The sequence below is a fragment of the Phlebotomus papatasi genome, chromosome 2 (genome assembly GCF_024763615.1).
Source record: "Phlebotomus papatasi isolate M1 chromosome 2, Ppap_2.1, whole genome shotgun sequence".
In the NCBI taxonomy this organism is placed as follows: domain Eukaryota; kingdom Metazoa; phylum Arthropoda; class Insecta; order Diptera; family Psychodidae; genus Phlebotomus; species Phlebotomus papatasi.
In genome coordinates, this window is record NC_077223.1 from 45,338,747 (window position 1) to 45,361,745 (window position 22,999).

Genomic DNA, 22,999 nt, shown 5'->3' on the forward strand with positions numbered 1-22,999 from the left:
TTTCTTTTATGTCTTTTTGGCGCAAAAATATTTATCATGACACCGTGAATGAGCGGGATTAGTGTTACCAGTATGGCTATCTGTAGTTTCCATTAAAATTATCAACACAAAATTTCCAATATTACACGACTTTCAACGAGTACAGGTTTGACCTACGGGACCTACGCTAAGACGCCGGTGGGCGCAAATTATAGCTTTCTGACTTTATGATTGTATGTTTATATTTTAGGGCTGCTTCAAGAGCCTATGTTCAAAAGCATTTGTTTTTTTTTAATAAATTGAAATTGAAAATAAATCTTCATCAAATAATGCACTTAGAAAGGAAAGGATTTAAACAATTTTCACATTAAAAAACCTCTCATTTTCTCTACGTGAATTTTCGCGGCATTTCGAAGAATCCCAACAAGCACCACCAAATTCATTTCGGGTTTTCTTTTAGCTCAGGCCTGGTTTAGTTAGAGGATAAACAGGTAGACATTTCGTCCCTTTCGTCCTTATACGAAAATCTCGTTGAATTATTCCTAAGAACGGTTTTTCAAAGTCAATTGTTAAAAAGACACCAGAGAGCGCATTTATCAAGCGAATGGGGTCATGTTTGGGCTTGTTGGAAAGGTCTTGGAATTCCTGACAAGCCTGAACCGATTTCAATCTGTTATGAACCGGTAGTGAATCGGAGATGAGTGATTTATAAATCGGTTGTGATCCAATAAATTGCATAGTGTCTAATGGCCTCTACATGCTGGAGAAATTTATGTCCATATTGAAGAGTTTTTTCTACACAAGCGTAGGGAATATGCTTCAATATGGACATAATTTTCTCTAGTGTGTAGAGACCATAAGTCACAAGTTCAAGCATTTGCAAAGCTGGGAAGCTTAGTCACCCATTTTTTTTTGAAACTAAATAAATTTAAAGAAAGAAATCTACCAAAACGGAGTTTCAAAAATAGAAAAGTTAAACGACGATGATGGAGTGTTCGTAAACAGTTCAAGAAAATTAGACTCACTTATAACAACATTTTATGTGTTTATTCGCCACTTTCATCTTGTTTATTTTACATTATTTTGGGTTTATTCAATATAGATTTTTTTTTATATTTTTCTATGAGTAGGGTTAAACCAATTTTTCATCAATTTTATTCGAAAAAATGTTCTTTTTTTTCTCCACAAATTAGTGAAGTTTTGAGAAAAAAGGGCTTCGAAAATAGGGACGATTTATTTTCGTATAAAAGTTGCTTGAAACTTTCGATAGTTTCATTTTGCAATGTTAGTAAATTTATTTTGTATTGTTAAACTCTTCATTTGGAGTTACTCTATTAGTAACTGCCAGTAGAATCTCTCAATAAAATGGTTATTCACTACAAAAATTGTTGGATAACTGAGCATTGAATATTGGAAATAAAAAATGTTGCTAGATAATTTTTCATCTCTAAAGTAATATTCGTAACTTTTTTTTTCACTTTTGATGTTCTCTAAATATTCCTACATTTTTTTTTTATTTCCATTAAGCTACAATAATTTCATGCAGAGCACTAGAAGTTGATTAAAAAACAGTAGAAAATCCAAAAATTAAGTTTTATAAATTTTCCTCTACTTTATATTACTTCTTCTTTTTACAATTTCACCTTTTACTCTTCTTACTTTGCCTTCATTCTTACATTTTCTTTTTTTTTCTTGCTATCTCGTAACCGAAAAATATCCTTTCTAAGCTGGAAAATTAAACACATTTTATTAATTTTGTAAAAACATTTTTTTAAGAAAAAAGAAAAGCTGAAAATAACATTTATGCAAATATTTAACTTTTTGCTTCATAACAATTTTATTACTTTCATTGGAAGTGTTTATTGTGGCTTTATCAATTACAATATTCATTGCAAAATATATTTCGTTATTCTCAAAGGATTTTTTTATGTCTTTTTTTTTATTCTTCAAAACACACATTAATAAGGGACGGTGATATCAAAAAATCCAATTATTTCTTTTTTTTTTTATCTTGATTCTTTCGTCAATTTCATCAAAATATTTTTATTTTATGGCTCGGTATTTTAAGAAATTTCGTGAGATATTAACAATTTATTTTGCACAATTGTTCTCAACAATAACTCAAGAATTAAATTTTTTTTCTTTAATTAATTTCTTGTTTAGGACAAACGGAAGAATTTTTCAGGGAAAAACTCTTTCACAAAACATTTTTGGACGCATTTTTTTGTGTACAATTACTTTTTTTTCAATTTTAAATTCATCTTACCCTCAATTTCTTTTGTTTCCGCGAAGAGCACAATGCTGTATTACCTATCCTCTTTGCACAATTTTTTTTTATTTAATTAATTTCGTGTCATCTAAAATATTATACAATTTTTTCTCCCCAGTTAAGTATACAATTTTTTTTTCTTTCATCAATAATTTGATTTCCATTTAAGGTCAATGATGTTTAAAGATGTGATTGTTGTATTGCAATTAAATATAAATTGGTTAATAATTATAAATTCTAAGTAAATAATTGATAACAAATAATTTTTTTGTGTTTGAATAAATAAAAATATAATAATATAAAAAATATCGATTAATTAGGCAATAATTGGAGGAATATTGCAGATTTGTGTCTACACATTTTTTTTCTGCTATTTGTAAAATATAATTATTCGTGTTAGACAAGTTAATCACTTTAACCAAAAAAAAAAAAAACTACGCACAGCAACGTTCTCTCTACCCACAGCAAAGAAAATATAGAAAAAAAGAGTAATACTATTGTTCCCCATTCATAAATCTCTCTCTTTTTTGCGCGATTTCCACTCTTGGCTTTTATCAATGATCCCCCCTCCCCATCAAACAATTTTTCCCATTACGATATTTGGTCTATTTAATCTCTTTAGAGAGGAATTGTAATTTAATAAAAAAAAACGTCTCGTCTAAAGATGGACTCAAAGGTAAAAAAAAAAATAAGAAATAAGAAAAGCTTACATCTTCAGAAGAGTGGAAACTAAAGCTAAAATTTTGCGATGCATTGAGAGTTCGTGTTAGAAGAAATTATTGGGATTGGAATTGTTGCTGTTGCTACTCCTAATTGGTGTCCGTGAGAAAGATGACTTTGAACCACCCCGAGCTGGAGGCATTGGTCTTCTCGCGTGGCGCATTTCCCTGTGAAAAAAATCAATTTAGATTTTTCAAAAAAAAAAAAGATGCAAAAGAAAAACTAACCTATCCATCTCAATTTCCTCAAGACGCTGAGTAAGGGTTAGTTTCTGCTGAACTGCCAGCCGTAGCAGCTGATTGAGGGTCTTTTTCTCCTCCTCAGCTGCCACGAGTTGGTGATGGAGATCATCAACTTGAGTCACATACTCCTCACAACGCGCTGCAAACATTGCTCTCAAGCCTGCATAGCAAGAAACGAAATGGGTTCAATTTGTATTACATGGAGTTCTACTGAACAGTAAAATATTGGAATTAAACTAGCGACCGTACGTATAGACAACGTATCTGTTATAACTCTTATAACTCTGTTTATAACAGGAAAAGGTGTCTTGGATAAATGGAAAATGGTGTATGGTACGAGATAAACGGTATACTGTACATTGTTAAATATTTGAATCAAATCAGTCACAAATAGAAAGGGACAGATAATCCTAACCGGCTTAGTGTAGATGAGATTCTTAATGTGAGCTAACTCGAAATTTATACAAATTCGATTTTCAGCTGAAGTTGGGGGACGCCATTTAATTCAAAATTCGTTAAATTATACATTTTTTTGTTTAAACCAAAATATCAAGGATTTGGATGAACTGGCACAAAAGTGATATATGGGTGAAATGTAGACCAGAATGTTCTCTATAATTTTGCCATAGAACTTGATCTCATCGATTACTCAGAAGCCGAGATAATCGAGGTTGTTTGTTTCTGAACTCGTTTTTTCGACCAGAGCGCCCCAAGTATTCATTTGATGAACTTCAACTATATCAAAGAATTGTTGTATTTTGTGAGACTTTCCATTTAAAACCCTATTTTAAGTGTCTTGGTCGAGTAGAAGCAGTCAAATTGGCAACTGAGTGGTTTCAAAGCGTTATCATGGGAAAAATCAATTTTTTCACACTTAAACGGCAAAATCGGAGTGATAGCGTAGTCTGAGCGGAAAATGATGTATGGACGAAATGTAGAGACAAATGTCCAATTATGTCGAAGTAATCATCAAAATCGGTTCAGCGACAGTCGAGATAATTGAGGTTATGTGATATTGAAGTTGGTTTTTCGACTGTGGCGCCCCTGGTGTTGGTCCGACGAAGTTCAAATATTCTAGAAAGTTGTAGCATTTGGTGAGATCTTTCGTTTAAGCCCTCATTCATCAAAATCGGTCACATAGAACCGGAGATATGATTTTTTGAATTTCGTGAACTTTGACCCCTCATGTCTCCGATTCTTTTATAACCACAGCGCACTTACGCCCCATTTTGGAAACGTCCTTGACTTGACTATAACACTCTAAAATTTGATTAACTTGCACAAAGGAATTTTTGAGAAAAAAGAGTTTGAATTTCGATGAATTTTGACGCTATCGCAGCGCCTCCTGTGGTGATCTTTTGAACTTCCATCTGAATGTGCTCGAGATGAAACCAAAAAGCCAAAATTTAGGTCGATATGTTAATTAGAACCGGAGATAGAGGCCGGTCAATATTCGAACTTTGACCCCTTATAGCTCGGGTCAAGGGTTATGGATCGACTTAAGTATTTTTTATTTGGTAAGTATAATCAAGGGCTACAACATACTAAAATTTCAGCCCGATGTATAAAGGAATTTTTGAGTTATTTAACTTAGAAAATTGAAAAATCTTCTTTTTAAGAAAAATAAGCACAATGTCTTCAAATTTCCCGCGTCACGAAATTGTATACATTCAGGCGTATTTCAAAAATTGAAGCCCAAAAGTAGGCAAACTTCCATAATTGTGTGTGCATAATCTCGTCAGATGCATAATCCCGAAGTGCATAACGCCGGGACTGAGTGTATCTGTGTTATCACACTTGCACATTAAAATTTTAATATGATTCGCATTAATTGTCGCTGGTGAGAGTCCAAATGTGCAATTTATGTGTTTGAATCATTTTATATTCAAAATTTGATCTATTTGTTGATAAAAAGGTATACTTGGCCCGCAAAATTTGATACAAATTGATTTATAGCATTAATGCGATTTTCTCTTTAATTTTTTAATGTGAAAAATATTTATGCTTTAGGTAAATTTAAACTTATTTTTGCAAGCCAAGACCACTTCTTTATCAATAAATAGAAAGACCCCAAATATTAAGTGACTCAAAGACACAAATAACATATTTGGACGCTCACAGGCGACAATTAATGTGAATCACATTAAAATTTTAATGTGCAAGTGTGATAACGCCCTATGAATCGGTTCAAATCGATTGTGATCCGGTAAACGGTAAATTATGCAGTGTTTTTTTTAGGTATAGCATCTAAATCACAATTTCGAGCACTTCGTAAAGCCTAGGCCGCTTCGCCACACCTTTTACTTTGAGAAATATTTTATTCCTTGAACCGGATTTTCAACCCGGTTGCATCGATCCCAATCGATAATTAGCGGTAACCGGTTTGTTGGTATTGTTGTAAACCTGCTTTAAGGCATACCCTGCCTAGGGAATGCTGCATGGCGGTCTTTATGGGCTGAGTACCTTGCAATAGTGAATTTTAAAATTACCCCTATACTTCATGTGAGCAACTCATACTTGCAAGGAAGTAAGTCGAGTCTATTCTCGCGATGTTGGAGGGGAATTCTGTAACGCTCTGGCAATGCCATATGACAAATTGAGTTCGAATCTTAGGAGAGCTTTTTCGAAAATGCGATTCTGTAGCCGTGACATTGCCATTTCAGCTCACGTGGCATTGTTAGAAGTCACATATTTGAGATTTATGGTAATTCAAATGACAATGGATTTTGTTAAACAAATCAACAAAAACGTAATGTATTTTCATAAAATCATCAAGTAAAAGGGATTTCATTAAAAATTCTATGAATTATATTTTCGAACTCATGACAAAAAAAAGCTCGATTGGCATTGCCAGGTTTCGAACTCACGCGTGATAGTGCCACGAAAATTACAGAATTCCCCTACTGGTGCTTGTTGGAGTTAGAGGGAAATTTTCTGTGTTTTGATCCATTCAATCCATTCAGGATTTTGACTGTTTGGGATTTTGGATTTCGGGATTATAAACATGATAAATTCTCGGGAACGGTCAGAAAATACATTCTCATGGATTCTCATAAATTTTCGTGAATTCTCTCTAAAATGCTCATTTTTATCAGTGGAAAAAAAATTAAATATGCAGTAAAAATAAGCAAAACTTACTTGAGAATGTAGCTGCATCCTCCTTGAGAAGCCTAAGTTCATTTCTCAATTTGGACATTGTTTCACTAACCACAAGTTTCTCATTCTCATATTTGGACTTGAGATTAGTCAGTGCCACTTCAGCTGTATTCTTATTGGACTTGAGAACAGTTCTGAGTGTGGCAATTTGTTCCCGTTTGGCCGATAGCAAACTCTTGAGTTTAATTATCTGTTCCTGCAGATCAGAAATTTCCTCGCGATTCTCCTTATCCTCGCCACCACTGGTAGATGTACTCCTAGAGCCATGCTTATTCATATCAATGGTCTTCTCCACCGAAGCCTTCAGATATTTAATCTGATCAGCCACAGTGTCTACATACTTTCGAATCTCAATGGCATCCGACAGTGCCTGAAGATCCTCAATGGTTTGTGCCTTGGATGCAAGGGTATCGGACTTAAATTGAGCCTGAATGGCTGACAGAGAATCACTGTCAAGTTCATCACTCTTGTGATCCAGCAAAACACGATTTGGTGTCTCACCATTCACCGTACAGACTAGATGATACAATTGAGCAAGTTCATCACTGAGCACCACCAGGGTATTGCGTGCTGATCCCAAACTCTGGCCAGCATTCTGTGAAATGGCTGTTAGAATCTCTACATCAGCCTGAAGGTCGAGGGATTTCTGTTCTGTAGTCAGGAGTTTGTTCTTAAGATTGGTAATCTCATTTCTCAGCAGTACCATTGCATCGGGACAATTGAGATTCTTCTGCAATTCAATCAAGTCAGCCTTGAGTGTGTCAATTTCTTTGCCGCTCAGAAGGAACCAATTGGTATATTGGGAGACAATTGCACGAAGTTTCTCTGCAATCATATCATCCTTGGGTGTCTTCTTGGCCAAATCCTCAGCTTCAACCTGTTTCTTCAGCTGCTGCAGTGCCTCTACATGGGCACTAAGTACACTAACACGTGACATAAAGGCCTGAAGTTCACTTTGACTTTTATCCAAATTTTGCTGGGATTCCCTCAGATTTGCCGTTAGGCATTTCTTCTCATTCTCCAGGCACTCCAGTTGCTTCTCCAACTTTTTCAGTTCATTGAGATGAATCTCAGAAAATAGATCAACCTTCGTACCATCCGGAGATTTCAGTTCACTCGAGAGATCAGCTTCAATTCTCTTAAGTGCTGGCAAATCTTCATCACCATCACTATTCATATTATCTCCATCCATTCCACGGATATTGTATGCCAAATTACTGATATTATATATACTTTCCCGATTGATATGTGCATCCAGTTCCTTCTTCAGTGCATACTTGGCTTCACGTTCACCCTGAAGTGCCTCCAGTGCCTCCTCCATCTGTTTCTCAGCAATCTTCTTGAGGTTCGTCAATTCTTCCACTTGGGAATTCAACAATTCAATCTCCTCAGTCAACCGACGGATTTCATGTTTGGCACCTTCAAACTCAACCTGGGAACTCCTTAAGCTCGACACTTGCTTCTGCAACGAAATATTCTCTTCCTCCAACTCCGAATAATCCGACAGCATTCGTGTTTCGCGAAATTTCAAATCCTTCAGCTCAGCTTTGAGTTTCATCTTCTCAGCTTCCGTGTCAGATTTATCACGGCCCATATCTGAATTCTCTTGCAGCATCCGATCACGTTCATTGGCAACGCGTTCCAATTCGTGACGAAGCTATAGCAACAGCATGAGCTCTCATATTAGAAAAAGCCAAAATAAAATTTTAAAAAAACTCAATTAAATTACCTGTTTAACTTCATTCTCCAATTCCAGGATATGAAGATTGAGTGATGTCTCCATTGCGGCAGTTTCCGTAAGCAGAGATTCCTCCTGTTCAATTCCTGTCTTCGTTGTTACCTTCTGTGAGGTCTGGAATTTTGCTAGAGCCTAAAAAAATACTTCACTGTTTTAACTGTATATTAAAATTAAATACAGTAAACTCTCACTCAATCGGCTCTTATTTAATCGGGCGAAAAATTTTGTTAACAGTTTTCATGTTTAATTATGAAGCTAATTCGCTCAAATTCGCTATAGTTCTATATAGCGATTATAGATTTGGGCATCAAAGTTTGATGCCCATTTGCCCAAATGCCCATTTGAGAGAGAGTCTACTGTAAATGATTGCATTGAATTACTTAAACTTAACCCAAAACTGAAAGTCTTCTCATTTACATTGCTAGCAAAAAAAAATCACAAAAACCCACAAGATAAAATGTTCTAATAATCACTGGGCATTGCCAAAAGATGACAAAAGAACCTTGAAAATTTACAGTTTCGGGGTTATAAAATGTGAACAATAAAACAGTTCATAAATCACTTTTATAATCGATAGCGTGACGATAAAATGTTATTGATATGATAGTCTACTGGTTTTTGTGATTTTATTGGATATAGAATGTTTCAATTTTGCTACAATTTTGTCAACATTTAGAGTAAAATTGTAAAAATTCTATCATCATTTTGTCTATTTAACATTATTCATACGAGTTTTTTCGAAAAAAGAACTTCATTAATATTCATTAGAATTTTCTGTGGTTGATGGTTTGTAGTTTTTTTTAGAAATAGATCATAATAAATTAAATGCAAAATATTTAATTAAACATTCATTCAAAAAAAAAACCCGACGACAAAATTTTCAAATGTGAAAAAATTCCATTTGAAATCCCTTCAATTGCAATTGGCACCCAATATCTACTTCATCTGCTTTGTGCACTTTACTCAATCGCATGGTATTAAACCCTTTCAAATTCAATATTCCGTAATTTTTTGACACTACCCAATACAGTAGACTCTCGCTCAATCGGCTCTTTTTCAATCTCGGGCGAAAATTTTTTTTGGCAATTTTCACGTTTAATTATGAAGCAAATTTGCTCAAATTCGCTGTACACTAACGTTCAAAACTTTAAATACACCCTTCGTAAGTTTAAATACATCTGGTTTGGACCGGGAAAACGCTGCAATATCCAGTTCTATTGACTGAAATAGTTCCACATATAAACCTAAGAACAGTTTTAAACAAGATTTGAGAAAATACATGGGCTAAAAAAATTATAATTTGAGCTTCATTCAAAATGAGCTTTCTGGACAAAAATGCAAAAGTAGCTCCACATTCTAAAACTGATCTAATCTTTTAATAACCATGTAATATAAGCTAAATACTATTAGAAAATATTACTAAGTGTAAGAAAAACTGAAAATAAAACCGAGGGAATATTTTTGGTTAAAGATTATTTGGAATTTTCTCGACCAGCTGGTTTTGAGAGAAGGCGCCGACATCAGTTCTAATCTTGGTGAAAATACTTCAGGATATGTGGGCAGAGTTTCTTCAGACATTTTGGAGAAATTGATCAACAGGATGCCTCGAATATGTGAGGCGTTTATCAAAGTTAAAGGAGGATTCTTCGAGGAGTACTAAATTTGATGATTTTATTCATGTTTTTTAAATAAAATAATGAAGTTAAAGAAATGAAATTGCTACAATAATAAAGAGTAATTTGAAAAATAATTAAAAAAAATATATATGAAAAAGTAGAATTTAGGCTGAAAATTTCAATATTCAAAGAAGAAACCCCTTTCAAAATAGATCACACCGGAAACCGACCACAATCCGTACCAAAAAATATTCCCTCGGCATTATTTTCAGTTTTTCTGACTCTTAATAATATTTTCTAATAGTATTTAGCTTATATTACATGGTTATTAAAAGATTAGATCAGTTTTAGAATGTGGAGCTACTTTTGCATTTTTGTTCAGAAAGCTCATTTTTGAATGAAGCTCAAATTATAAATTTTTTAGCCCATGTATTTTCTCAAGTCTTGTTTAAAACTGTTCTTAAGTTTATATATGAAACTATTTCAGTCAATAGAATTGGATATTACAGCGTTTTCCCGGTCCAAACCAGGTGTATTTAAACTTACGAAGGGTGTATTGAATGTTTTGAACGGTAGTGTAGTTCCTCTTATTTTATCAGGATTCTTTATAATTGAGCGCTTTTTGTGGAATTTACAATGACTTAGACGCCCAATATATTGCTAATTTTGTTGACATATTGCCCCATATACCCGATTGAGAGTCTACTGTATTATGGTGACAGTCATTTTTAACATTGTAGGCGTGAAAGTGAGCTAGAATAAAGTCTGTGAATAATTTAAAAAAAAAAAACAATAGGAATTATTTAATTTTAAATAGGGGAAGTGGGTTAACTTTAAACACTTTAAATTTAAAACCCGGGGCAAAAAATCACGTAGAATATTAAATTGGCATAAAACGCCCAGTGCCGATATTCTTAATAAAAATTAAATTTTCAATTGTTTTTCCTTTCGCAAGCTCTATACAGTAGCTCTAGGGATGATAAATTCATTTTCCAATAAAGATTCTCTCATATTCACATATTTTTTCAATTTTTTGAACCAATTTTCATGTGACGAAACCTATTAGATGTTAACAAGTTATAAACTTTCGCCAAAAGAGATGTTTTGTGAATCACAAATTAGTATTTTTTTCTCTTTTGGCGAGTTTTTTTCTATCACTTTTGCAATACTGGAATATTTTGATAAATATTCAAGATATTCGCAATGTTTGGTAAACAAATGCAATTACTCGTAGAATTTATAATATCGAATAAATCGTTAAATATTCCTCGACCTTTGAAATAAAAGCTATTCAAATGTCCATTTCAGATGTCAAACTCGCTGTAAAAAAGTGGCATCTTATGCAAATTTTGTATTCTACGCTCTCTGTTTAATTCTAATAATTCTATAGCTTTGAAGCGCGATTCTTTTAAATTCACACCATTTTAAAATATTTTGTCAAACTTCTCCAAAAATATCTCCATTTTAAATTCTTGGGCCTTTTTTTAATTTAATTTACTGTTATTTTGCGATGTGATATTAAGTGAAACTTAATTTTAAAAAGTACTATGAATCTAAATTTTAGGCGAATATTTTCACAAATTTGATTATTTAATGCAAAAAAAGCTATTCAATTACTACAGTTCAGAGACTTTTAATTTTTGAAGTCTCTTTTGTTGTTGGAAACTCATCTGACTCTAACTTAACACTTGCGAACTTTGCAAAAATTCATACTCATTTCATTTCTTTCATTTAGCCCGGTCTTCTATATTTTCTTTATAATTTTAAACCATTTTTTGTGCACATAATTGGGCGTAAAATATTTTTGAGTAGAAATTATTCCTAATAATTCACTTATAATTTTTGTAGTATTTTTATTTAAATAGTACTATATTTTTTTTTAAAAATTTTCTCAAAATAAAAGCATCAGCACTGTAATTTTTCCTCAAATCTGAGATAAAATATTTCCTGGGGAAATAAGTAACTTCTCGTGAGTTTTTTATTTGCTGTCGTTTCTTTTAATTTAAAATATTTATTTGCTAACACCTAGGGAGAATGTTTTTTTGAAAATCTTAAAAATATCATTTGGCTTTATTCGGGTTTAGATTTTTTACATTTACAGAAAACTTCCAATGAGGAAAAAGTTAATGATATTGTAGTATATAAATATTTACCGAAAAATTTAATAAATTCGGGTATAAACCCTGGAATTTAAAAATAAAAGACTATACAAATGAAATTAAAAAATTGCAAATAATTTTTTACAGATAAGTCGGCAGACATAATCCAGCACTGTGGACTCCGTCTGTTTATTTCCTATCAAAATCGACAGACATTTTTTAATGGGCAAAGTCGCAAAGCAGAAAAGGGGCCAATAATGAGGGAAATTTTTCACATTTTATCTACAGAAAACTACTATTTTCTTACAAAATATTGTCGAGGGATAACCCCATGAACTCCTGGAAGAGGAATTTATATGATTTGGACCAGGAATACCCCTGAAACACAGAACTCTCCCAAAACTTCAGGAGCGCCCCATTTTCTCTTCAAATCTCACCTCCAGAGTTATATCCAGATCGTGCTTTGTGTTCTCATAGAGGGTCTCCAGCTCCTCGCATTTCTGCTGGAGATGGGCTTTCTCCTCCAGAAGCACCAGCCCATATTGTGCTGATTGGATCTTTTCGCTGCTGGCAATTTCCAAATCGCGACCCAGTCGCTCGACTTCAGCACGCAAATTTTCCACTTCACTCGCAGCCATCGTGTCAAATTCACTTATTTAACAATTATTCAATTCATTAACATTACGATTTCAGTAGATTTTATGGACGTATTGATTTCTGTTTAACATTAAAATTGGTAAGAAAAAAAGATGACTGGACGATGAGATTTTTCTTCACAAAACTTTTTTATCGATTGCAGCGCCATGAGATCCATGGAGAAAAAATTAGACAGCAGCGCTATTTAGCAACTTGTGGTGGGTATGTGAACTAAATGAAACTTCAAAAAGATGTTTTGACAACAAAATTCGTGGTAAGCCAAATGTGTGCAGAGTTTTACAGATTCTTTTGTTGGTAAAGTGCAATTTTAAGGGGATTTTTGGGGAAAAATTTGTCTTTATTTAAGATTTGGCTATAATTTTAGATTTTACTAAGATTATTGGCTAAAGTTTGTGTCATATGTTTTCAAGAATAATCACTTTTAACTAGGTTTAGTTGTTTGCCAAATTGCATCAATTTGCAATAGCTGTGTAGACATTCAATTGACCTGTGCATACAAAGGGAGATTTTTCGCTACAAAATTACAACACGTGCGATTTTAAGCTTAATTTTCTCATTTAGCTGAAGCAGACTTGAGTGTTTTGTTAAGAAAAGTATTGTGAATAAAAATATTAAGTGTTTTTTATTAAATCTGTTAAAATTGCGTTTTAATTTACTTACACAGAAGTGAGTCATTTTCACTGTCTCCTATTTGCATCGTGGGCGTTAAGTAAATTTGCCCACTAAAAGCCCCATTTTCCCATTCAAATCACACCAGAAGCACTCTGGGAGGAGTAGATGGTGCAATGGAGGGAAAGATCCTTGAGGAATCTGCCCAGAGTGAGTTCCTGGGGAAAGGGTTGCTGTGTAGAGAAGATTTGCTTGAACCTCTGTCATTCTTTCAGACATAAGAAAGCCCCCAACTGCCCCAAAGGCTTTGCTGATGGGCAAGAAACAGCCACTGCAGGGCCCCGTGTCTGTCCGGGTGCGCAGTGTTCGCAGTCGAAGTGCCTCAACGGGAAGGGATAAGAAATCAGAGCTTCAAGCCAGATACTGGGCCTTACTCTTTGGCAATCTCCAGAGAGCTGTAAGATATTGTCATTTTTACCCAGAAGATTTATTTTATAATAATTGCTTTCCTGTATTTCCAGATCAATGAGATCTATCAGACCGTAGAGTGCTATGAGAATTTGTCTTCGTGTCAGGAGACAATTTTAGTTCTAGAAAATTACATTCGGGATTTTAAGGCATTGGCCGAGTGGTTCCGGGTCTCATGGGATTATGAGTCTACTCCTCTGCCCCATAGACCCCACTCCCTAGCGTGGGAGGTCAGGAAAAGCAATCCAGTCCCCAGTAAGTCAAATATTATTCCTCTCACTTAACGCAAAACAAAAAACTCTCACTGAAAATGAATGATAGCAAAGAAAGTTCCCAAATTGACCATGAAATTATTTATTCGGGTAATTTCTTCCGCACATGTCTCAGCAATAAAATTGTCTATAATTTCTCTTTCTGCAGAAGTACGAACGAGAAACCTTTCGAGCCCGGTGGTTTCTGGTAAGTCCAGTCCAAATTATTCAGGGAAAAACAGTCCTTGTTCAGGAACTCACGAAGAAAGACGATCTCAGAGATCAAATATTCATGCATCAAATGAACAGCAGAAATTGCCCAAAGGGCCGAAGAAAATCGAAGCACCTGAAGCAATAATCGTCAATCGGAGTGTTGCTGAGAGCAAGATTGAGGATAGTCCAGGCAGTACAGATGAGAAGGAGGAAAGTGAAACTGTAAACGAGATGACACCTCGAGAAAATCACATTGAGGAGTCTCAGGTGCCTTTTGAAGAGACAGACAAAAGGATCTCCATGAATTTGGACTACAATGAATTCCTGGAGCAAGAAGAGGCCGAAAGGATGCAAGAGGAAGTCAAGAAACTCGATCAATCGGTCCAGACAAATCTCGAAGATGATCATCTAACTCTGGCCATGTATCTCGAGAAGTACAATATCCAGGGATTCTTCAAAGGAGGAACCCCAGAAAATGCTGAAGTTACTCCAACTTTGGAAGAAGCACCGCCTCCTGTGACTGTTCCTGAAATCACTGAAAAGGTGGAAGAGCCAACGGTGAAGAAACCAACTGCTCCTGTTGCAAAAGAACCAGCTAAACGTCCACCGAGCTACTCCATTGTTGTGAGTCGCGAGGAAGCCAAGACAAAACCACTTCCCACCAGGAAAGTTCCAATGAATCCCCCAGCAAAGGTACCACCTGTTCGCAAACCCCTTCAATCCCAACAATCATTCCACTTGAGCAAATCCTCATCGACTCCGGCCACTGCAACGGCTAGAACTGCCACAGTCCAGAAATCTTTGACAACTTCAAGTGTTCAGCGCGTGGGGAAGGCATCTGTGGTACAGAAGGTGACAGATAGTCGCCAGAGATTTCCCGGAGCACCGACCAATACAGCCAGACGGATTTCTGCCCGATCTAGCACGATGATTGACCTGAAGAACAACCGAACGGCCACTCAGAAGGGATTGTCCGGAAGAAGCAGTGGGAAACATTCTCAAGAAGATGTTATGAGCTCTAGTAGTACACTAAAAGCCAGTTCGGACAGTTTGAGACAAAAAAGCCGGACGGACTTGAGTTACAGAAAATCCGAACCAAAATCTCTGCCTACTGAGACAAATGATGGTTGGTTGACAGTAAAGTCTCGATCACGTCGATCAAGTCTTCACTGGTCAAATCGATTCAATCAACCTTCTGGCTATGCTAGCCTGCCGATTCTTAGCCTCCTGGATGAGACTCCAGCAGAAGAGGCTAAGGAAGAGCCTGAGAAGCAGCCAGCAGCTATCCCTGAGAAGCCAAAATCAGTAAAAAATCAACGAATTCTTGCATCTAAGCCAAAACTGCCCCTGTCAAAGTCAACAATCTCAGCCGGAAAGACTTCCAATCACCCTCCAAAAACCACAAAAGTCAATGGACTAGTCCGACAGAAATCCGATTTGGCAGAATCCAGAAGTAGGTCCTTAAGAGAATCAGCCAGAAATGAAAGATTTAAAAAGGCAGAAAACAAATTGATTGAAGTAAAGACTCCCGAGCCGGATGACGATGAAATCTACAAAGTCGATATGAATATCCAGACACTTCTTGCTGAAGATTTGAGGAATACAATAAATCTCTCAAGTTGTGACGAAATGGATGACAAAGAACTCGAAGAAAGTGATGATGATCAGAAGAAATTACTAGAGGAGCAAGAGAATCTCGAGAGACAAATCCGTGAGTTGGAAAATACCGAAATTGACGTTGACACGGAAACTGATGAGACAGACTGTGAAGTTCTCATTGATGCTGAAGACATTGATCTTGCAGTGAATGAAGATGGCTCAAAATATGGAGAAGAAGTGGATTTTTTCGATGAGAACATGACTCTGGAGATGAAATACCAATCTCTCCTCTCGGATATGTCATCAGGGGAACGTCTGGAAACCCTAGCGACTCTGCAGGCCTTTGTTGCACGTCATCCGGGTCGAGCACAGGAATTGCATCAAAAACTCTCAAGTCCCTCCAGGAGACGTTCTCTCCATGAGACTCTCAAGAAATATCAGGCTAAGCAAACAAGAGCGCAGGAAAAACGAGAATCCCTCCAGAGGGAGAAAACCCAGAAGATTCAGCAGCTACTGGCAAGAGTGGAGGATGTCAAAGCGGCTAAGCAGCAGCTGATCGAGGAGAAGAGACTGCGAATGGAGGAGAGACTCCAAAGGGCAGCTGAGAATCGTACGCAGTATTTGAAGGATAAAGTTAAGAAGGCTCACGATGAAGAAGAGAAACTCAAGGAGATTGCCTTCATTAAGAGTCTCGAAGCGCAAAACAAGAGACTGGACATCATTGAGTCCTGCAAAGAGCACGAAGGAAGACTCCAGGATTTAGAGCAGGAGCGTCAGAAACGTGTGGTAAGTAACCAATAAATTTACTCTAATATCGCACTTCTACGATTTGAGTGGCACTTTCAATTTTTTCCCATTTTTCTATTCTTACAAAATTAGAGAATTTTGTGCACTTTCAGAAACTGATTTTATCTAAAAAAAAATTGTTCTGAAAATTTCCCTTAATTTAAGATTTTCTAAACTCTTGCTTGCTAAGTGGCATTTTCAAGATTTTTTTTAAACATTAGTAAAAACATTTACGGGTACTTAGCCGATTGATTACCGATTGCGACCGATGCAATCGGGTTGGATATTTCAAGAACTTTCCAAAAAATCTAAATGTAACCAAATCGGTTGAAAAATAGGCCCTCCAAAGTGGTTTGACTTTTGAAATATTCGCATGGACCACCTCCAAAACATATTCAAAAATAAAAGAACACTGAGAAAAAAAGAGGGTGCGATTAACTTTTTTTCCTCATAACTTTAACACTTTTTAGGTGTAAAAATATATCAACATTTTTTAATGTTAATTTTACACCATTTTTAGGGTAAAATTAACATGAAAAAGGGTAACTTTAACCCCCAATACACCTAAAAAGGGTAATATTTACACCGATTTCGAATCAATACTGCAGGGTAAAATTAACATTTCCGGAATGTTATTTTAACTTTTTCGGATTTCTCTCAGTGAAATCATAGGAGCCGTTTTCGAGAAAAACAAAAAAAGAACATGGTTTTGGGGGGAGAAGTGGGTGGGGGGAATAGGAAAAATAAAAAAAAAAACATCTAGAGAGATATCCTAGAAAAGAAGATATCTAAAGAAGACCGGAGTTGATGACAATTTGGTGACAAGTTAAAAAAAGTCGATTATATAACTGCTCTCTCTTTGAGTTCGAGCAGTAATATTGCATTTTGCATAGTATACGCAGCACACAACTCAGATAATGATAATAAAATAATTATTGTGCACAATTTTTTTTTAAATAATAACTTATTTAAAAAGTTCTTGAATTAATTCTATGGAATGAGTCGTATTTACGAAAAATCTGATTTATTATTAAATTTTTAAGGCTTGTTAATATCGCCTTTGGTTTTGTGTGCTCGCTGAATTCAGTGTGTTTCCTTTATTTTTTTGTGCATGCAAAATTTTGTTTATTTTTGTTTTCATGTGTATTTAGAACTGTGTATATTAATTTTATGGAAAGTCACTTATTTTATAGTTTGTATAATATTTAATAATTTAGGTACCGTGGCCACTGACCGCCCGGTCAACCCGTCGGAACGATCAGGAGCGTATTACCTAGAGTTTTTTTTTGTAGTCCAACATCTTGTAAAAATTTTATTATTTTACTGTGACCCATAGGGTCACACAATAAAAAACTGAATTAAATCTTCAGAAATTTTAAGTGTTATAGTGGCCGTTTTTTAAGAATAAGAAAAGTACATTGCATTAAAAGAATATTTTTTACTTCAAAATATTCAAGTTTCTTCTCACAACTTTACAAATAGGCTAGAGTAGGTACTTTTGACCACTGTTAGGTTTTATGTTCTTTTGGTTCTTGTAATTTTTATATTCTTTATTTAAACAAAATGAAATTTTGTATAAAGATGCCTTGAAGCCATTTCTTCCTAATAATTCAGGAAACCTTCCGAGAATTTTTGTGTAATTTGGCCACTGTTCTAAAGTGAATTTTAATTAAATAAGAGAAGAAATAGCATTCAAACATTCAAAAATAGACAACATAACTATACTATTATTATTATTTAACACCAATTTTAGACAATTACTAGTAATGTAACTTATATAGCCGAGAAAATTAAGCTCTTTTGGCTACATCCGATTTTCATTTAATGTTTTAGAAAATCTCACTCAAGATGATATCACAATAAAATTTAGTTAATTAAGGAATGGACTTTTAGTAAATAACATCAAATATATTCATCAAAAATATGCAATAATGCAAAAGAATTTCCCTTAACGTTAACAAGTTTCAGAAGAATCCCATATTTTGTAGTGTTTTTTTACCTTGTCGAGAATTCTTTTATTAACTTGGAATTAATCTAGTCGATAAAAAAATCAAATATGGTTTTCTAGACTAGAAGTCACGAAATAATATCCATTTCCTTGTTCTACTAAATAAACATATAATTGCCTTACAATGTGATTTTACTGTTAGTCAGAAGATGTGTTCAGCAAATGACATTACTATATCTTAATAGTTAATGAAAAATTAAGTATAATAGTAACATTTCAGAAATAAAGATGCTTATTACCTATATGATAGAAGTGCCACTCAAATCATGTAAGTGCGATATTGTTTTTAGGTGGAGGATAGGTTCACCTTGTTTTACCAATTGAAAATAAATTATTATTAATGGATACCTGAAATCCGGGAAATAGACTGATCAAACGATTAAATTCGGGTAAAAGGGGTTTCCTGAATTAAGAAGCCCGAAATTAACTGTTTTTCGCTATTTTTTTTATACATTTCCATCAGTTTCTGACTAATCCGTGTCTCGGCTTTGATGGGAATGTAGTCTAATCTTTATTTTGATCATAATTGCGTTAAGCCGTCTCTCGGCTTAAGTTGTAAGTGTGTCTAGGAGGTCTAGGACAAGTCTTTATTTCTTTCAGTTGGTCCGTAGATTTTTTTGTTGTTTCCTATCGATTGAGGCACTAAAAATCGATATTGTTTAACATTGTTATAACCGGTTACGGATAAAATTCCGAAAGCAAAAAAAGAGAAAGAGAATAAAGAATATAAAGAATTTAATGAATTCGGGATTTTGGCGTTCGGGATTTTGGATTTTTCGCGATTTTGACCATTATCCAATAAGATAACGTCACAGACCATCTCGTGAATATCATTAGTTAAAAGATAAGACCTGAGAGAAATCAGAAAAAGTTAAAATAACATTCCGGAAATGTTTATTTTACCCTGCAGTATTTATCCGAAATCTTATGCTTTTTAGGTGTACTAGGGGTTAAAGTTACCCTTTTTTCATGTCAATTTTACCCTTAAAAGATGTAAAATTAACATAAAAAATGTTGATAAATTTTGACATCTAAAAAGCGTTAAAGTTACGAGGAAAAAAAGTTAATCGCACTCCTGTTTTTCTCTCAGTGTTTATACTGGGTAATAAAAGACAGAAAAGGCAAACTGGAGATAAATGGGCCGAGATTACACGCTCAGTGCAGATTTTTTTACATTATGCCTTTTAACACATTTTAGCCCAAATGGTAATTTTATTAAAAGAATTTCTGGACAGAAAACTCTTCGAAAATTCCTAAATCGGACAATGGATTCTTGTTCAGGAGCTGCAAATTATTCTGGAAACACTAATGCATATATTATGAAAAAGAAATTGATCAAAATTGAGAATTGCAGGGAAAATATTTTATAAAGAGGGTTGAGAATTTTAATTTTTTGCATTCCTGACTAAAATGCTTTTAAATTTTATACAGGAGATTTATGAAGGTTAATCTTTGGTGATAATTTTAATCTTCATTTATTTTTAATCTTCGAAGATATCGGGTTTTGAAACTTTCCAAGTTTCTTGTAAACTGCGTTATTATTTGGAGAACTCATTGATATGCAAAATTGATTAGAATCCTTGATACCACCCAGTATAATACATTCGTTTCTAAATTTACGACCAGCATGTAGTTTAAACGGTATGAGATATCAGCCTTCGGTTTTCGTTGACCACCCTTGGGCTTGAGATGTATTTTTTCCTTTTTTCCTATTTACCTCTCTAAAACGATGTTTTTTGTTATTTTTTCAATTTATTTTTGCATGTAAAGACATTTTTATATTTTTCTTCCAGGAGGAAAAGGCTGCAAAGGAGGCTGCTGCTGAAAGACGAAGATTGGAGTTACAGCAGGAACGTCAGAGGCGTCTGGAGCAAATGTGGGAGACAAAGTAAATAATATTAAAAATATTATAATTCTTTTATTTTAATTACCTATGTTATTTTGAAATTGCAGGAGAGAAAGGGAAAAGAGAGTAGGAAAGTTGCAAGATGAGAGGGAGAGGAAGCGTCAGGAGATTGCGAGGGTAAAGGCTAAAGATAGAGAAGAGAGACTTCAGGCACTCCAGGCACAGAAAATTGCAACAACTGAAGAGTTACAGAGGAAAATCATCCAAAAGCAACAAGTAGGAAAACTTTATTAGCTTTTGTCTTTAGCAATTATTCCTTCAAATCGTCATTTGGTATTTCAGGAATCGGCCAGAAGACATGAAGAAAATATTGAGCATATCCGACAGCGAGCTCAAGAATTGGGAATTCCTAATAGAAATAACGATGATCAGGCACTAAATGCCGATGGAAGCTGTGATGGTGATCTTTCCTCAACGGTCTCAGATGTGTCTGTGGAGCCAAATAAGGCTGTCAAGAAGAAACTCAAGCGACTCCGTCAAAAGCTCTCTGAGAAGTCAGTTTATATTTCAGAAGGATTTATTGAGTTAAGAAAAATAAAATATTTTTTCCATTTTCAGAACAAATGAATATTTGGCTGAAATGCCTCCACTTGCATCTCACTTCCGACGAGACAGTGAAGTTCCTAAAATCCTGAATGTAATGAATAAAGGCGGAGGACCTCAAGGAATGGAGAGACCACTTGGTAAGATGCAATTTTCTTCAGTATTTCCAGGACATTAGTTTTGTAAAATTTTCAATGTTTCAGGGCAACTTCATCGATTGGTAACGAAAGCTCAAACAGCGGATTTCCATTGTTTACTTTCACTAAATGCTCTCGAAGTGATTACAAAGGTGATTGAGGATGGGACAAAGCCCCATTCTGAGATTAGCAAGAGAGCTGTGATACTTTCGGTGCAGCTTTATAGAAATCTGTGTTCTATTTGTCCGCAAATAGCGCGACATGCAATTCTTGGCAATACCATTGTGAATCTTTTCGATGCTTTACTCTTAAGTCTTCAGGTAAGCATGTTATTTTGGTTTCACTTTTTTTTTAAAAATTCTTTTGGGACTATTTTTTGATAAAAAAAAACTATGGTTCTTATAGATAAATGTAAAAGAGATGTGAAATTGAATATCTAATTCTAAGACCATTTTTGCAAGCATCTAACTAAACCATATATTTCTTTTTAAATATTTTTTTCAATGTCATCAGAAACTGTCCAAATTAATGAAAATTTTCAAGTGCTTTAAGGGGTTACATGGGTTTCTCAGGTCAAAAAATAGGACTTTTTCTGATAATAATTTATTGTGTCGAAAATATTTTAGAAATTCCTACTTTTGGGATATGGAAGAGTAACTTTAGAACAAAATTTAAAAAAAAAATGAAAATTCGACTATTCGTAGCCGATTTTCGGAACCATTCCTCAAAAAACAGACTTGCGATAGGCAGGATTTCTCCCAGTAGGTTCATCTGACATCAAAAAAACAAATATACTCTAAGGGGATCGGTAATCTTTGTTTTTTACACTTTTGTTTTTCCCAGTTTGTCTTTGGAATCTTTGTCTTCGGTAATTTTTGTTTTTTTTGGAAACTTTGTCTTTGGAAATCTTGTCTTTCTTACATTTTGTACAAGTATCGGAAATTTTGTCTGTTAAGGTGTCTACACATCGGGAACAATTTTTGTCAAAAATTGCTTTTTTGAAGAAAATTGGCTACAGTGCTGTAAGCAGAAACGTCAAAATTCTGTCAAAAATGCAATTTTTGATGAAAATTTCTCCCAATGTGTAGAGGCTTTTATACAGAAAATTTCCCTTTATCCCAAAGGACGAAAATAAAAACTACCCAAAACACAGAAAATTTTCCTTTGCCCCAAAGGACGAAACCAAAAACTTCCCAAAAAACTGTTGTAATTTCATTATTTAATAAAATATACTTGTAATTTATAAAAGACACTTTACTTGTAATTTATAAAATACAAGATTTCCAAAGACAAAGTTTCCAAATAACAAAGATTACCGAAGACAAAGATTCCAAAGACAAACTGAGAAAAATAAATGTGTAAAAAACAAAATGAAAAAAAAACAAAGATTCCGTAAACCCTCTTTTAGAGGATTAGTTGGACCCCTGGATAAACGAAGGATTTTTCAAGAAAACAAAATTTGGATTTTTGGCAAAAGTTTTTGTATAAAAGTATCAATTTTACCCTATTTTTCAACACATTTTGTATTGTAAAAATGGTTCTGACTAATGCCTAAAGTACAATAACTTTTGTTTATTAAACATGTTTTTGGCATTTCAATGAGAATGAGTGAGATCTAGATCTAGTCATCTCGCTCATTCTCATGGGAAATTTTGAAAACGTGTTTACAAAGAAAAGCGCTAGTCATGAAGGAAGTGTAAATCCTTCGTTCAAACCGGTACAAATGTCCTGAATTCCGAGTTCGTGCCTTATTTAGAATACTCAGAATTTTTCTGAAGTTAACCCCTATCTCTGTATAATAAAGATTTAATATTATGTAACATTTTTGGTGTTTACTAAGTAAATCTTGATTGCAAGGCATAAGAATTCTGTTCACGAAATGAAATGTGAGCGTTGCTCACATGAATTATAACCTTAACGTGAAAATCTTCTAAATTGAGATTTTATGCCTTTTGCGATTTTAATAATCTATTGTTTAGATTTCAATTAAAAGTGACCAGTGA

The 22,999-nt window shown here is 34.5% G+C and overlaps 2 protein-coding genes across 2 annotated transcripts in view; one reads left to right on the plus strand and one right to left on the minus strand.

Moving 5' to 3' along the window:
- Positions 1–1,656: 1,656 nt before the first annotated feature.
- On the minus strand, positions 1,657–12,636 carry LOC129801252 (protein bicaudal D). The gene is made up of 5 exons (XM_055846136.1): positions 12,257–12,636; positions 8,096–8,236; positions 6,349–8,023; positions 3,196–3,370; positions 1,657–3,135 (listed from the first exon to the last, which is right to left on the minus strand). The coding sequence occupies exons 1-5, from the start codon at positions 12,455–12,457 to the stop codon at positions 3,015–3,017; spliced, it is 2,313 nt and encodes a 770-aa protein (XP_055702111.1). The 5' UTR covers positions 12,458–12,636; the 3' UTR covers positions 1,657–3,014.
- A 309-nt stretch (positions 12,637–12,945) lies between these two features.
- LOC129801247 (S phase cyclin A-associated protein in the endoplasmic reticulum) overlaps positions 12,946–22,999 on the plus strand; it is a 39,754-nt gene continuing 29,700 nt past the window's right edge. Inside the window, exons 1-9 of the mRNA XM_055846128.1 lie at positions 12,946–13,295; positions 13,361–13,542; positions 13,607–13,808; positions 13,974–16,402; positions 20,204–20,298; positions 20,364–20,532; positions 20,599–20,810; positions 20,875–20,999; positions 21,063–21,316. Coding sequence (XP_055702103.1) covers positions 13,262–13,295; positions 13,361–13,542; positions 13,607–13,808; positions 13,974–16,402; positions 20,204–20,298; positions 20,364–20,532; positions 20,599–20,810; positions 20,875–20,999; positions 21,063–21,316 — 3,702 coding nt within the window. The 5' untranslated portion in view covers positions 12,946–13,261. The remainder of the gene's footprint in view (positions 13,296–13,360; positions 13,543–13,606; positions 13,809–13,973; positions 16,403–20,203; positions 20,299–20,363; positions 20,533–20,598; positions 20,811–20,874; positions 21,000–21,062; positions 21,317–22,999) is intronic.

What these genes read in the sequence shown, in the direction of transcription:
- LOC129801252 (XM_055846136.1), bottom strand. Translation starts at nt 12,457, where the DNA reads ATGGCTGCGAGTGAAGTGGAAAATTTGCGTGCTGAAGTCGAGCGACTG. An exon ending in ATCTGGATATAACTCTGGAG is followed by an intron (nt 8,237 to 12,256) that starts GTGAGATTTGAA and finishes GTATTTTTTTAG; the next exon opens with GCTCTAGCAAAATTCCAGAC. An exon ending in TGGAGAATGAAGTTAAACAG is followed by an intron (nt 8,024 to 8,095) that starts GTAATTTAATTG and finishes CTGTTGCTATAG; the next exon opens with CTTCGTCACGAATTGGAACG.